This window comes from Hemiscyllium ocellatum, chromosome 8 (genome assembly GCF_020745735.1).
Source record: "Hemiscyllium ocellatum isolate sHemOce1 chromosome 8, sHemOce1.pat.X.cur, whole genome shotgun sequence".
NCBI classification, from domain to species: domain Eukaryota; kingdom Metazoa; phylum Chordata; class Chondrichthyes; order Orectolobiformes; family Hemiscylliidae; genus Hemiscyllium; species Hemiscyllium ocellatum.
In genome coordinates this window covers 110,760,936-110,777,535 of record NC_083408.1, presented here as the reverse complement: position 1 = coordinate 110,777,535, position 16,600 = coordinate 110,760,936, and the positions used below count along the sequence as shown (strand labels likewise).

Genomic DNA, 16,600 nt, shown 5'->3' with positions numbered 1-16,600 from the left:
TCAATCATTTCCTTGTTCCCCATCACTATCTCTCCAGTGTCATTTTCCAGCAGCCCAATGTCCACTTTTGCCTCTGTTTTGCCGTTTATATATCTAAAGAAACTCTGCAGTCTTCCTTTATATTACTGGCTAGCTTACTCTCGTATTTAATCTTCTCCCTCTTTTTTGTTGCCCTCTATTGGTCTTTGTAAGCTTCCCAGTCCACTAGTTTATCACTCTTCACTACTTCGCATGCTTTCTCATTTACTGTTATGCTGTCCCTGACTTTCCCAGTCAGCCATGGTTGCCTTATCCTCCCTGCATCTTGCTTCTTTTTCCTCGAGATGAATCTTTGCTGTGTCTCCTGAATTACTCCCAGAACCCTTGCCATTGCACTATCTTTTCTGTAAGGCTCCTCTCCCAGTCAGTTCTACCCAGCTCCTCCCTCATGCCTCAAGAGTTGCCTTTGTTCAGCTATAATACTATGACCTTTGATTTTATCTTCTCCCTCTCAAATTGCAGAGTAAATTCAATCGTATTATGATCACTGTCTCCTAAGGGTTCCTTCACCTTAAGCTCCCTTACCAAGTCTGCCTCATTGCACAGCACTAAACCCATATTGCCTGGTCCCTAATGAGCTCCAACACAAGCTGCTCCAAAAAGCCATCTCGCAGGGATTCTGCAAATTCCTTTTCTTGCAATCTACTACCAACCTGATTTTCCCAGTCCACCTGCATATTGAAATCCCCCACGATCATTAGATTCATGACTAGGAATTAAATTCTACACTTTACGCAAAGGTAGGGATCATGATAATTGACAAAAAACAATAGGGTACTTGCTAATGGGAAGGTGCAAAGGTTGTCAAAACAGATGGTAAGAACTACAAAAGAGAGTCTAAAGAGAAATATGCCAATATTCACTCATTTGACTGGTAAAGTGGTATTTGCTATGTGCAGGGTTAGTTGGATTTTTTTTTGTAAAATTATTTATCTGAGGTTAATGTGATCAGAGCTTGGAGTTATCAAAGCACTTTTGTTGATTTTATGCATTGACGTGGAGCAGGGGAGATTAATTCAGAACCAGCTAGCAATTTCTTTGATAGTATAACAGTGATCATCATGTTGAGAATAGGGGCAGATCTTGTAGTCAAACACTATTGAGTTTTCATTGCTTCTTGAGCAGAATGATATAAAAATAAAATAATTCATGATCAAAGTTGGGATGATATAATGCTCAAGGGCCTATGCAAACTGTTAGTTATTACAGTAAGAGCATGCTTTTTGTAACACCAAAGGGACACACCCGAGTTTTGCAAATTGAACCGGTTAACTTTTGTCCTTCCTCTTGACAGCACATGAAAGCCGAATGGACTTGTAAAGTGGAATTGTTTGGTCAGCTGAATTAATTCCACAGCGTTAATATGGTGCTCAAATTATATGGCTTCCAAGTTATCTTAGGTGGTAGTGAGTTTTGAGAAGATTTGTAGCTCAGGTAGAGGTATTGGATGTAGGTTTGCTCGCTGAGCTGGAAGGTTCATTTCCAGATGTTTTGTCACCATACTAGGTAACATCTTCATGTTACCTGCCAGAAGATGTTACCTAGTTGGGTGACGAAACGCCTGGAAATGAATCTTCCAGCTCAGCGAGCAAACCTACATCCAGTATCTTAGGTAGTAGTTAGGATGCTGCAATCCACCCAGATTTATTTTGTCAACACAAGTGTTGTAATCCTGCACTTTTCCCCCTTACCTGCTACTGTCAGATTCAAACTTTCATGTTTTGAAGTGTAACTACTTATTGTACTGTTGTGTTAACTAGAGGCTGCAATGTATACTAGTTACAGAGTGTATTGCAGCAACCTACCAATGTTTTCTTGGCAGCCCCTGTCAAACACAGCCTCTCCTGATGAAGGGCTCCTTCCGAAATTTCGAGTTTCCTGCTTTTCGAATGCTGCCTGACCTGCTGTGCATTTCCTGCATCACTCTAATCTCGGCACTCTCACTAGAATACAAGGGTAATAGGCACATAGGAATACACTCCTCCACCTTCCTTGCCCAAAAAAACATTGAACCTCATTCTGATTTCTGTATGTCCTTACCTAACAGCACTGTGTGACCACATTTACTCATTCAACACTTTTAAATTCGATTTATTAATGTCTTGTGTACCTAGGTACAGGGTGAAAAGTTTTGTTTTGTGTGCTGTAAAGGCAGATCGTACAAAGTGTATTAGAACAGAGTGAGTAATGAAATGTTATGGCTACAAAGATGGCGCACAAAGAACGGGATCAGCGTTAAGTTTAAAATTTGAGGTGTCCATTCAGAAGTCTAATAATCTTGGGGAAGAAGCTGTTCTTGAATCTGTTGGTATGTGTGTTTAAGCTATTATATCTTCGGCCCGATGGAAGAGTTTAGAAGAGATTATGTAGTTGCTCGAGGAGATAGCTGATTGCTGCTTTCTCAAAGGCAACTAGTGAAGAATAATAAATGCATGACTCCCAGTTGATTTATTGCTGAGTTTGATGCTGAGTGGTCTGCCTGATTTTATTCTAATTTTTGTAATGATTTGATCTAACTGGCTTCATTGGCTGTTTCAGAGAGCAATTAAGAGTGAATCACGTTAGTGTGGGTTTGAAGTCACTAATAGGCCAGAATAGGTAAAGATGGTTCAAAAACAGATATCCATGCAAAACACAGCAACAGCAGGTCTGGCAGAATATGAGAAGAAAGCAAATTTCATGTTTTAAGTCTGGTGACTCTTCATCATTTTCATCGTTACTTGGCACAGTTACTTTCTAAGACTCCTCAGATGTTGTAGTATTTTACTAATTTAAAAGTGAAATCATTTTACATATATTTCATTATTGCACGTTGTTTATCCTGCTAATTCTTGTGTTGTATTCTATTCAGAAATTTAACAAGGGGAGTTACTCGCTTTCGAGAAATTTTGAGGGCCGTGGAAACGAGGACCACACAGAATTTGCGAATGGTGAGTAACCAGACATGTTCCACAGTATTGGACACCATAAATAAATATGATGCCGATCTGATACCTGCCACAGAGCTATGTACAGATTGTTTGCTCTATTAATCACTGGTTAATAGTCTGATGCTGAAATGGGCTACCTGGGCAGTATTGTCACATTCTAGCTAATTGCATAATTGCACGATATATCATTTTAGTACAGAAAAGGAATTGATCCCCTATCTCCAATATTACTCCCCTCTGTAGCTGCTGGCATACAGTTCCAAAGTCATTAGCTGTCTGCTGGCACTTTGCCCACATTGTTGTTCATCTATCAACTTGTGTGTCAACAGGCTCTGCCGTGAATAACATTATAATTGAGTCAACATGCAATTTCCAGCACGGGTCACTGGTTACTGCTGGCAGTCCACCTTCCATCCTTCATAAGTTGAACTGATTCAAAATTCTACTATCCAAACAAAACTGCATTGATTAAAAGCAAAGTGCTACAAATTCTGGAGAACTGAAACAGAAAGCGTTGGAGGAATTCGGCAGGTGTGGCAGCATCTGTGGTGAGAGGTCATGTATCAAGTCCAATATGATTCCTTTTTGAAACTGCAGGGTGAGGGGGTGGGTGGAGGTAGCGAAAAAAAAATTTCCTTTTAATGCTATTGAAAGACGGGGGGCAGGGGGAACAAGTGGAATGGGTGGCGACGCTGTCCAAAAGCAAAGGGAGTAGAGAAGAAATATCGGTGTAGAATAGGTGTTAGTAGCAGCAGAATCACTTGAGAGCAAACCCCTGCCAGGAGAGGGGCTTGATGTAATGAAAATGAAGGACACTTATTGAATTCAATGTTGAGTTTTGAAGACTAAATGTATCTAATTAAGTGTTGCTCTATAGCTTGCATTGGGACGGCACGGTGGCACAGTGGTCAGCACTGCTGCCTCACAGCGCCAGAGACCCGGGTTCAATTCCTGCCTGTTCTCCCTGTGTCTACGTGGGTTTCCTCCGGGTGCTCCGGTTTCCTCCCACAGTCCAAAGATGTGCGGGTCAGGTGAATTGGCCACGCTAAATTGCCCGTAGTGTTAGGTTAGGGGTCTGGGTGGATTGTGATTTGGTGGGTTGGTGTGGACTTGTTGGGCCAAAGGGCCTGTTTCCACACTGTAAGTAATCTAATCTAATCTAATGTTGACCCTTGCCGGACATTTTGAATACCCTTACGATCCATTTCTCTTGCTCCCGTTCCGCTTTGTCGATAAATACAGTAATTTTCTAGCCTACTTCAGTTTCAAGGAAGGGGTCATCTTGGACCTGAAACCTTCACTCTCTTTTCCTTTTCACAGATACCACCACATGCTGAGTTTCTGCAGCACTTTCTGTATTTCATTTATATCGAGTCCTGATCATCCATTCTGTGCTTGGAGACTTGCAGCATTCAGTCCAACCACACCTCATTTTATAATCTGCAATTTTCCAATCCTTCCATGACCATCCTTGTGACTTCATTCAGCCCTAAGAATAAACTGCTGCTTGGTGGGTGTGATTTCAGTTGCTGAGCTTGGAATTCCTCTCCAAAGTTCTATTTTTCCCCCTCGCTTCCTTTAAGATGATCCTTAAAACGTGGCTCATTGAAGCTTTTGGTTGTCTGTCTTAATGTGTCTCCATAAGTGACTCTGTATTAACATTTATTCGCACAATATCCCATGAAGCACTTTGGGATATTTTAAAACATTAGAGAGGTACAAATGAATACAGGTTTTACGTTGATTTGAAATCAAGACAAGAACCAAGCAAGGATCATTATTTTTATCTGAGAAAGACAGAGAAATGTGCAGCACTGAAACAGACCCTTTGGTCCAACTCATCCATGCCAACCAGTTGTCCTAACCTAATCTGGTCCCATTTAGAATTAGAATTTGAATTCCTACAGTGTGGAGACAGGCTCTTCGGCCCAACAAGACCACACCAACTCTCCAAAGAGTAACCCACCCAGACCCATTCCCCTACCCTATATTTACCCCTGACTAATGCATGGTGGCTCAGTGGTTAGCACTGCAGCCTCAGCGCCAGGGACCCGGGTTCGATTCCAGCCTCAGGCGACTGTCTGTGTGGAGTTTGCACATTCTCTCTGTGTCTGTGTGGGTTTCCTCCGGGTGCTCCAGTTTCCTCCCACAGTCCAAAAATGTACAGGTTAGGTGAATTGGCCATGCTAAATTGTCCGTAGTGTTAGGTGAAGGGGTAAATATAGGGGAATGGGTGGGTTGCTCTTCGGAGGGTTGGTATGGACTTGTTGGGCCGAAGAGCCTGTTTCCACACTGTAGGGAATCTAAACTAAATCTAAGCTAAACCTATACACAACCCTGAACATTATGGGCAATTCAGCATGGCCAATTCACCTAACTTGCTCATCTTTGGATTGTGGATGGAAACCAGAGCACCCAGAGGAAACCCACAGACACTGGGAGAATGTGCAAATTCCACACAGTCGCCTGAGGCTGGAATTGAACCTGGGTCCGTGGTGCTGTGAAGCAGCAGTGCTAATCATTGAGCCACCACGTCGCCCTACATTTGTCAGCACTTGGCCCATTTCTCTCTAAACCCTTCCTGTTCATGTACCCTTCCAGATGCCTTTTAAATGTTGCAATTGTACCAGCCTTCACCACTTCCTCTGGCAGCTCATTCCATACACGTACCACCCCTCTGCGGGAAAATGTTGCCCCTTAGTTCCCTTTCATATCTTTCCCATCTTGCCCTAAGCCTTTGCCCTCTAGTTCTGGACTCCCCCACCACTGGGAAAAGACCTTGTCTATTTACCCTATCCATGCCCTTCGTGATTTTATAAACCTCTATAAGGTCACCCCTCAGCCTCTGACGCTCCAGGGAAAACAGTCCCAGCCTGTTCAGCCTCTCCCTCTAATTCAAGGCCTCCGATCCGGGCAACATCCTTATTAATCTTTTCTGAACCCCTTCAAGTTTCACAACATCCTTCCCATAGCAGGGAGACCAGACTTACAACGTAGTATTCCAAAAGTGGCCTGACCAATGTTCTGTACTGCCGCATCATGACCTCCCAACTCCTATACTCGATGCTCTGATCAATAAAGAAAAGCATACCAAATGCCTGATTCACTATTCTATTTACCTGCGACTCTGAAGGAGCTATGAACCTGCACTCTAAGGTCTCTTTGTTCAGGAGAATTCCCTAGGACTTTATCATTAAGCGTCTTACTGAAGAAACTGTGAATGCTGTAAATCAGTTCCGAGGAAAGGTCAATCAACCAGAAGTATTAACTCTGATTTCCCTCCAGAGATGCTGTCAGACCTGCTGAGCTTTTCCAGCAATTTTTGTTTTTGTTTTGTTATTTTTATCTATTTAGCTATCTTGGTAACTGTGTCTGTTAACGTCTCCTAATTTCTGACCTAATTGATAAACCACCAAAATGGTTCTGTCTGAGCCAATTATATCTGAAAATGAATGGAAATTAAGTTAGTTTGTGGTGTATGTTGAATTTATAACACAATACTATGGTCAATCACCTCATTGGTCAAGTTGAATAACAGACAAATCAAAAGCAAAGTGCAGCAGATGTTGGACATAGGCGTTGATGGCTGGACTCGAAATTTATTGCCCGTCCCTAGTTGCCCCTTGAGAAGATGGTGGTGAGCTGCTTTTTTGAACTGTTGCAATGCATGTGCTATAGGTGGGCCCAGAGCGCTGTTAGAGAGGCTTTCCAGGATTTTGACCCAGTGACACTGAAGGAACAGAAATGTATTTCGAAGTCAGGATGGTGAGTGCCTTGGAAGGGAACTTGCAGGTTGTGGTGTTCCATTTATGTGCTGTCCCTCTTGATGGAAGTGGCCATGCATTTGGTAGTTGCTGTCTGAGGAGCTTTGCAGAATTTCTGCAGTGCATCTTGTAGGTTGTGCACACAGCTGCTATTGAGTGCCAGTGATTGAGGGAGTGGATGTTAGTGGATGTGGTGCTCATCAAGTGGGCTGCTTTGGCCTGGCTGATGTCCAGCTTCTTGAATGTTGTAGCTGCACCCATTGAGGCAAGTGGGGAGTACTCCAACATATTTCTGACTTGTGCCATGCGGAGGGTGGACAGGTTTTGGGGAGTCAGGAGATGAGTTACTTGCTGCTGGATTTCTAGCTTCTGACCTGCTCTTGCAACCATTGTATTTCTATAACTGATGTTTCAATATGATAGTTTTGAGTGATACACCAAAAACTTATGTTTGTATAGAGCCTTTAATATGATAAGACATCCCAAGGTATTTCACAGGAATACCATAAAGAGTGACACGGGGGCTCAGCGGTTAGCACTGCTGCCTTAGTACCAGGAACTCTGGTTCAAATCCAGCCTCGATTGACTGTTTGTGTGGAGTTTGCACATTCTCTCCTTGTCTGCATGAGTTTCTGCTTTAGTTTCCTCTCTCAGTCCAAAGATCTGCAGGTTAGGTGGATTGACCATGCTAAATTGCCCTGTCATGTCCAGGGATGTGTAGCCTCGGTAGATTCGATGGGCTGAGTGGCCTCCTTCCATACTGTGGCAGTTCTATGCTTCTGTAAAACAAAATATGACATCTAGTAATATAGATTTTAGACAGATATCTACAAGCTCAGTCAAACAGTGCTTTGAAGGAGGAAAAAGAGGTGCAAAAGTAGATAGAATCATCTGGGGCTTTGGCTCTTGTTATGGGAAGCCACAGCACCTAATGCTGGAGTGTTTAAAATTGACCTGTCAGTGAATTGCCATCTTGATGCGGTGAAGGGACTTGAGTATTCACTTGATCGCATGAGCAATGTCTTCAGGAGTTCTCAACTGCTGGCAAGGCCACCTATGACAGTAATGTCACAGAGGAGGGACCAGAAAAAGCGCAATCCAAAATAAATCATCAGTAGCAGTCCAGGCGAAAACACTTGCATGATATCAGTGGCTGCAGCAGCGGATGACGACCGTATTAGTTGGGTAATCCTCAGTCATTGAGATTTCCTTGCTACTGAAACTGGATTTTCGGTCAAGGATCATGTGTTTGCTGATGTGCAGTAGCAATCCCATCTTAAAAGTTGTCTAACACAAAGCATTTATCTAAAATAATGCAAACCCCTGACACACAGACAACACAAACCCTGCGGTGATTGGCAAGAGGTGACTGGAGCAGGAATGTGAGATCTGGAATTTTGTAGCTTTAGGCCAGTTCAAAAGTGCCTGTATTTGACTCAGTCATGTCACTCTTGGAATAGGAACAGGAGAGCATTTTGTCAGCTTTCTTCGTGACTGAGCAGCCCTCTTCAGGATCCACTCTGCTCACTCCACACTGGGAAGGAGTCAGAAAAGGCATGCTAGAAATGATCTGTTCTGTTACCAATCTGGCTGAAAAACCACATCTAGCAGGCTCAATTTCCTGCAATTTGAAAATGGAGCAAAACTCAAATCTCAGAACCTGGAATGTATGACAAACAAAATAATTGCCTGGAATGAAGAAGTGCCCATTCGGGCAGTTCAACATTGATATTGCTGACCTCTAGGAGGTGTGAAGAGTAGGTGAAGGGCAGCTCAGGAAAGAAGATGGTGGTCGCACCTTCTTCTGAAGAGGAAAACCTAAGGATCAACTTAGGGCACCGTGGAATTGGATTAGCTATGAAGAATGAACTTATCAACCAACTCTCGAAGTTCCCTGTTGGCATCAGCAATTGTCTGTTTTTAAAACTTGCCATGAACCAACATGCAATGGTTGTGAGTACTTGTGCTCTAACCCCTTGATGCCACAGATGAGTCCAACGAAAGCTTCTATTCCACTTTGAACACCATATTTACCAAAATCCTGAATGAAAATATAATTAGCCTTCTTGGATACCTCAGTATCAGGGACAGAAAGGATACCAATTCTGGGAAGGAACCATCAAAAAGGGAGGAGTTAGGAATTGGAGCACCAGTAGAATTCTCCTGCTCACCAAATGTGAGGAACACCAGCTGGTCATCACTAACCCAGTGTTCCTCCATAAAAACAAGGTCAAGACTTTCTGAAGGTATCCACAAATAAAGCACTGGCATGTGATTGACCACACCATCGTGCAAAAGGATGTTCTCATTACCAAAGTAATGAGCAATAAATATAACTGCTGGACAAACCATCATCTCACCTGCTCCTTGATGTCCATCAAATGCCACCAGGAACAGCTGAAAATAAACAAACAGCTTAGAAAAAGGCTCAACATTGCACAGCTTCAAGAGTCGAGCAGACTCATGAGCTTCCAATCGTGTTGACACCAAAATCTCTGAAGAATTCATTTTAACAGAATGGCGGAAATCTGGAAAGTGCTGAAGATATGCTGTGAAGAAACCATTGGCTGCAAGACCAGGAAACGCCAAGACTGTTTCAATAAGAATGTTCGTATCCAAGATGCCATCAACAAGTAGAGGAAGGCTCTACGTGTCTTTAAAAAAAAACAACAGTGAGGCAAAGAGGTGAACTTCTCAAACAATAAAGGTGGAGATATAAAGAATGAGGAAAATCAAGAACTGATGGTGGTCTGAGAAAGCTAAGGAGCTGCAACTGCTTGCTGACAAGCATGACAGCCATGGTTTCTTCAGTGCCACGGACCCAACACCTTCAGCCTCAAACTGGTGCGGAGTAAGGCTGGCCCCCCCCACCTTGAGAATCAGGAAAAACACCAGCCTCCAACAGGGACAGCATTTTAAAGAACTCCTAAACTACAAGAAAATCATCACCAAGGACATGTTTGAGGAAATCCCTCAGCTCCACACTGAGGATGATCTTGAACTCCTACCTAGTGTGGCAGAAGTTTAAGGCACCACTAGACACATGAAGAATCAAAAAGCCACAGAGTTCGATCGGATTCCAGCATCTTCAAGCAGGGAGACAAAGGGGACTGTGGGATCTATTGAGGAATCTCCCCATTGCCAGGGAAATCATCGCATGAATCTTCACTAGTCTTCAAGGAAAACCTTCCCGAGAGGCAGTGTGGCTTCTGAACAAACTGTGGAATTATGAGCATGATTTTCAGTACTTGGCAACTCCAAGAGAAATGACAGGGATAACACAACCACTGTACGTGGCCTTCATCAACCTTACCAAGACTTTTGACTCAGTAATCGGAAAGTACTTTTAAAGATCCTTCCAAAAGGCCAGGTGTCCAGTGAAATTCATTAACATTCTCCGTCTTCACTATGACAGATGGTCCTCACTGGTAAAATGACACAATCCTTTGAGGTTAAGGATGGAGGTTTCATCACTTACATAATTTTCTCCATCTTCGTTGTTGTCATTCTTCGTCTCATCAAGAACAGATTTTCCAGTGGTTTGGACATTATGTACAGGATGGATGGCAAACGTTGCCACCTTAACCAGTTGAAATCCAAGAAGAAAACAACACTAACCTCACTTATAGAACTTCAGCATATGGATGACAGCATCATCTCTGCTCTCTTAGAAGAGAATCTTCAAACCTCACGATACCGAAGAATTAGTCTCAGCCTTCACCTCAAGAAGAGTCACTCCTTAAGTTCCAAGCAAGCTTACTGTCACATTCTAGTTTCCACTTCTTAATCCATCCCTGAGTCCTCCTCTTCTCTTTGCAGTCTTGCACCAGACAGGAATAAACAATTTTTGTAGTTTGCCACTCCAGATTGCAAAAACAGGAGGACATGGAAGTATGTATGTAGTGTTTGCCGTCTTCTAACATTTATTAGACTTTGGAACAGTCTCGCAAGATTGGAAGGTGGTGAATATAATATAATGCTTTTTTTTCTAAAAAGGTGGGGAGGGTGGAGAGAAAACTGGGAATTGTAGACCAGTTCATAGAGCCATAGAGATGTATAGCATGGATACAGATCCTTCTGACCAACTCGCCCATCCCGACCAGATATCCTTAACTAATCTAGTCCCATTTACCGACATTTGACCCCAATCCCTCCAATTACTGAAGAAGGGCTTTTGACTGAAATGTCAATTTTCCTGCTCCTCGGATGCAGCCTGACCTGCTGTGCTTTTCCAGCACTGCATTCTTTAACCATATCCCTCTAAACCCTTCCTATTTATACAGCTATCCAATTAAATATTGTAATTGTACCAGTCTCCATCACTTCCTGTGCCGACTCATTCCATACATGCAAGACCCTCTGTGTGAAAAAGTTGCCCTTCAGGTCCCTTTTAAATTTTTCCCCTTTCACTTTAACCGTATGCCCTCTCGTTTTGGACTCCCCAAGTCCAGGGAAAAGACCTTGGTTATTCACCTTATCCATGCCCCTCATGATTTTGCAAACCTCTATAAGGTCATCCCTCAGCCTCCGATGCTCCAGGGAAAACAGCTGCAGCTTATTCAGCCTGTCCCAGTAGCTCAAGCTCTCCAATCCTGGCAGCATCCTTGTAAATCTTTTCTGAACCCTTTCAAGTCTCACAACATCTTCCCTGTAGCAGGGAGATCAGGATTTTAATGCATTAAACCAGTTAGCCTATTATCAGTGTTATGAAGGTATAGGTGTACACTGTACCTTTAAGAGAGAGTGAAAGCTGGAAAGGACTATGTGATAGCACAGAATGTGCTAAACAATTTAAAAATGTAAACATTTGGTTGTAAAACAAATAGCTGGAGCTGCGTTGCCATGGTACACAACAAATTTGAATTGGACCAATCAGTTTAAACTATGCTCGGAGATACCAAAATCAAATTGAATTTGAATTTTAATGTTTTGATGACATCAAAACAATGATACGGTCCGATGTTTTGGAGAATATAAAGTCGGATGTTTTGAACAGTTAGCCAGAGCAGCAAAGAGCACCAATGAAAATACGGCCTGCAGAGCCTCTCTCAGAAAGGTACCTTTTCATATGAAATTTGTGAAGCAGACTTGCTTCTGCCCAACATCTCATTCCCAAGCATTTAATCATTAACAATTAGCTAATGGGAAAAGCTTTTCTTCATTTCAGTCTCAAGGGAGATTTAAACAACTTGGGTGTTGATGTGATAGTGTAGGGGGATGGGCTTAGATTAATTCACAGGTCAGCGTAACATCGAGGGCTGAAGGGCCTGTTCTGCGCTGTATTGTTCTAAGACCGAAGAAAAGACCCAGAAAAGTACAGACGAAGATACCAAAGAAAAAATGACAACAGACTGGTTTTGAAATTTGATATTTTTTGTTAAACTTAATCGGAGGTTTTTATCGGATCAATATGTTGTTGCAGAGTGGGAGGTACATAAATTGATCAGACAAAGGAGGATTACAGCATAGATAGTTGGTGTTCAATGTTGTTGTGTGAATTAATGAATAAATTGTTAAATGTTTTCTTTACATAGAGGGATTTTTGCAGTTGTTGGTCACTCATACTTTAACAGATTGCGCTGTTGAGGTGAGCTTTTCTGTGTGTCTGGTTTAATGTGTCGGGGGATATGTTCCAGGACATACCATGGAAGCCTGCAACTGCGAATAGGAGCTAGCCCATTCACTTAAGTAGGAAACGTACTATCCCAGCAGCCTCCTGGTCCCTGATTCCAGAACATTCCCTATGATATGTTCTGGCTGCGGGTAACTGAAACAGCAGAAAATGATTCCACGGATACTTGTGTCGCCTGTATCTCCATGCTCCAACTGTGGAAAACAGCTTTTTGCTGCACTAATGGTTTCCATCCTAACTATCCCCTTGTGACTCAGAGTTACTGCTAACCTCAAGGTCTGTGGCATAGACCTGTATTGCTCTAGGCGTTAGGCTTGAGCTGGATTAACTCATTTCATGTAGGATCCTTCTATCACATACAATTTTCATAAATAATCTGATTTTCAACATTTTGGCAGTTACCATCTGTGATATGACCGGAGAGAGATCTGAAAGCTGACTCACTTTTACTGGCATAAGATCTGTTTCCATCAGAAGATTTGAAGTTAAATATAGACACTGTGGGTGTTATAGACTCAGTAGTTTTCTTCTTAATTATTAGGATTTTTTTGTCTTCTCTTCACTGAACAGTTTCCAATTATTTTTCCCCTTGGATAATTTTTTATTTTCCTGATTTTCTCCCTTAACCATCTGTTTAATTATCTTGCAATCATGAGTTTTTTTTTCCATTTCTTCGAACTGGAAGTGTTCCTTGCTTTCCAAAATCTTTTCTTGCTCTGCATTCCAAACACATTAGGAGCCCTATTATGTTGCTTTAATTTTTCCCTGCTTGCAGCTGCAAATTATACTTTAAGAAGGAAAATCACTAACTTTATTTATGAATATCATTGTTCCCTTCTTTCTTTCTCCTTCCCTTCTCCCTCCTGCCCACCCCACCACCACAAAAACCACCACCTGTGATTTTGACCACTTTTTTTTCTGGGCTTTTTCTTTGAACAATTTTTCAAATACCTGTGACACTTCATAAAAGTGCAGAACTTTACTTATCATTCTCATGCAAGATTGCCTTTAAGTACAGCCGGGAAGGAAAACTGTCAAGGAAAGAGAAACTTCAGGAGACCAGCACTACTAACCAAAATGCTGAGAGAACTGGCATGAGCCAAATGGCCTCTTCCTGCCCATAACAATTCTGAGATTCTGGTTCGGATAGATATGACTTGAGTATTCCTCTGCAGATCTTCAGCAGTCGCACACCTTTCATTTTAAAGACAAGTGTAGTGGTTGTAATGAGGTCAGCCAGGTGGACTTCAAAGAAAATGAGTTCCCTGATTGGGCTGTTAATCTGGACCAGGGAGCTCTGGCTGACAGATATAAGCAGGAGTGCAGAGTTCTGTTCAGTCTGAGATCTGGTTCCGAGGAAGCCAGACCAGTGTCAAGTACAATGCACATGTGAGTAAAAGGTGACTTGTTGATGGAATACTAGCCTCTGTGAAGCTATTTCAATAAGAGAAAGCAAGCTTACTTATATAACTCCTTGTACTATCTCATGACATCCAGAAACACCTTCTAACTTGTGAAGTACTTTGAATGTGTAATCAGTGTTATGCGAAACACATCTTCTGAATTTTCACAAAGCAAGCCCCTCCCAATAGCTATATGGTAATAACAGATTTTTAAATATGATTATTGAATGAAAAAATAACTATTGGTCACACCAAGGATAACTTCCTTGGTTTTTCTTTTGATGCTGAGATCTTCTTTGTTTCCATAGAGGGAAGATGATTTAATATCTCAGCCAAAAGACGACAACTCTGACACTGTAACTGTCCCTCAGCCCCATGCTAGGTGTGTCACACTTGTGCTTGTGTCTCAGGAGTAAAACTCTAAACTATGACTTTCTAACTCAGAGACCTTCCTTTGGAGAAGTTGGTTAAGAGATAAATGTTGGCCAGGCATCAGAAAAACTACTCACTCTTTCTTGAGTAGTGCCACAAATTGACCAGTTAAGTAAGGAATACATATTGCCCCAGAACATCAGACAGAATTCCTTTCTTCAAAACATTAAAATAAAAGAACAGACGGTGATAATGTCCCTTCCAAAGGAGTCACCTCCGACTTCAGTATTGCACTGGAATGGCAGTCTAAATACTGTTCTCAAGTCTCTGGTCCTCAGTTGGAGACTGGACTTCAGTAAAAAAGGCATAAAGGAAAGAATGGGTGGCACACAGTCTCTCATTGGTTAGCTCTGCTGTTTCCTAGCACCAAGGACCCAGGCTCAATTCCATCCTTAAGCGACTGTCTCTGTGGAGTTTGCACATTCTCCCCATGTCTGTGTGTGGGTTTCCTCCAGATGCTCCAATTTCCTCCTACAGTCCAACGATGTGCAGTTTAGGTGGATTGGTCATGCTAAACTACAGGGATGTGTAGGTTAGTTGGAAAAGTCAAGGGAAATGCAGAGGTACAGGGATAGGGTGGGTGGTGGGGAGATGGGGGGGGGTTCTGGGTGGGATGCTCTGTAGAGGGTTGGCTTGGACTTATTGGGCTGAATGGCCTGTTTCCACATTGTGGGGATTCTATGAAATGATTAGAGCAGGAATTTGGAAGGGAAGAATTAAAAAAAACAATGTAGGAGTAAGCTATGTACAAGAGTTTGTCTTTGAAATACTTATTTTTCAAGGTGATGAAACCAATAATATTAAAAATGCACAGTTTTCTCTTTGGAATAAAACAAACATTTTTCTTGCATTCTGTACCTTGCAGACAATTGCCAGACAACTTGCGGAAATACTCCTACGAGGAATGTGTGAGCAGAGCTACTGGAATCCACTGGAAGATCCTCCACAGCATTCCCTACTGGATGACCCGCTACATGTGAGCTCTAACACAAAGAATTATGCACTAAGCAGGAGGCCCAAAGTGTACACTGGAGATAGGTGAGTCGTAGGAAGATGAAAACATACGCATCATCATTTTTGGTCTATTCTGCCATCCAAATAAATCTGGTTTATAATCCACGATACTCTTGCCAGACACAAATCTAACAATCTCAGTTTCAGTTGACTCCCATCCTAAGCAGTACATTTGAGAAAAAGAGTTGCACATTTCCAGCACCTCATGGGGCCATCCAGCTCAATTCCATACCTTGGCTTTATGATGCAAAATGTCCTCCACATAAACTGAGGTTGATTATTTTGAATGACCTATCCACTCAAATTGGGTAAGAAAAATGGCACCTGTTCTCTGTTTTGAAAAATGTTTAATTCAAATTCTATGTCCTAAAAGAATTTTGTTATAACAAAAATAATAATTGATTTCTCAGGAACAGACAGATAAGCCCAACACTGGAGGAGCAATGAATTATTCAATACTTGCTATTTTTTGGTGGCACCCTGAAAGTTTGTAGTCTTATTCGGGGCTAATTTCTAGTTTTCTCCTTCTTGTTTTCTTAGGTCTTTCATACAAAACCTAATTATTGTCATTAAGCTTCAGAATGGACTATTCTGCCTTGGGAGGTTTTTTTGGTGCTGAACCTTATGAATGTTTGGCCCCAGATGGTTTAACTAATTAAGTGCCCTTAATGTCAGTTGCATTGATAATTGTGATCCTTAAGAACTGCATCTGATGGTTTGTTCAGAAATTTATTTTGGTTTTATGATGATAAATTACATTGCCTGTATTGATCGTACAGCTGGGACACCAGCTATACAGTTATACAGATTGTTGATGATGAACATTTATTTCCCAAGGTACATGCTATCTAATCCTTTTAAGCCATCAAGTGCATGCCAATTTATTTTGAGGCTTACTTTTATTCCTTTCAAATCAGATGCCATATCAGCTTCCATATGTTGGTTTACCTGGCTGTCTCAGAAAGAAGTTGATTGTCCTAAAAGAAGCCCTTGCTAGTTTCTTTTGCTAAGACAAAGCTACTTTGGTAGGCTGTTGAATAGGCTTAAATCCTTAGCTTAGTTTTCTTTATTTCTATTTATTATAAATTCTTCTCGAAATCAGTGGGCAGCACGGTGGCACAGTGGTTAGCACTGCAGCCTCACAGCGCCAGAGACCCGGGTTCAATTCCTGCCTCAGGTGACTGACTGTGTGAGTTTGCACATTCTCCCCGTGTCTGCATGGGTTTCCTCCTGGTGCTCCGGTTTCCTCCCACAGCCAAAGATGTGCAGGTTAGCTGAATGGGGTCTGGGTGAGATGCGCTTCGGCAGGTCGGTGTGGACTTGTTGGGCTGCAGGGCCTTTTTCCACACTGTAACTAATCTAATCTAATCTAATCTAATCTAATGT

The 16,600-nt window shown here is 42.1% G+C and overlaps 1 protein-coding gene across 3 annotated transcripts in view; it reads left to right on the top strand.

Annotated features, from left to right (window-relative positions):
- Positions 1 to 16,600, top strand: part of ttc7b (tetratricopeptide repeat domain 7B) — a 351,966-nt gene that overhangs the window by 106,441 nt on the left and 228,925 nt on the right. For all 3 annotated transcript variants that reach the window (XM_060829465.1, XM_060829463.1, XM_060829466.1), the window contains exons 6-7: positions 2,891 to 2,969; positions 15,066 to 15,238. In XM_060829465.1, coding sequence (XP_060685448.1) covers positions 2,891 to 2,969; positions 15,066 to 15,238 — 252 coding nt within the window. The remainder of the gene's footprint in view (positions 1 to 2,890; positions 2,970 to 15,065; positions 15,239 to 16,600) is intronic.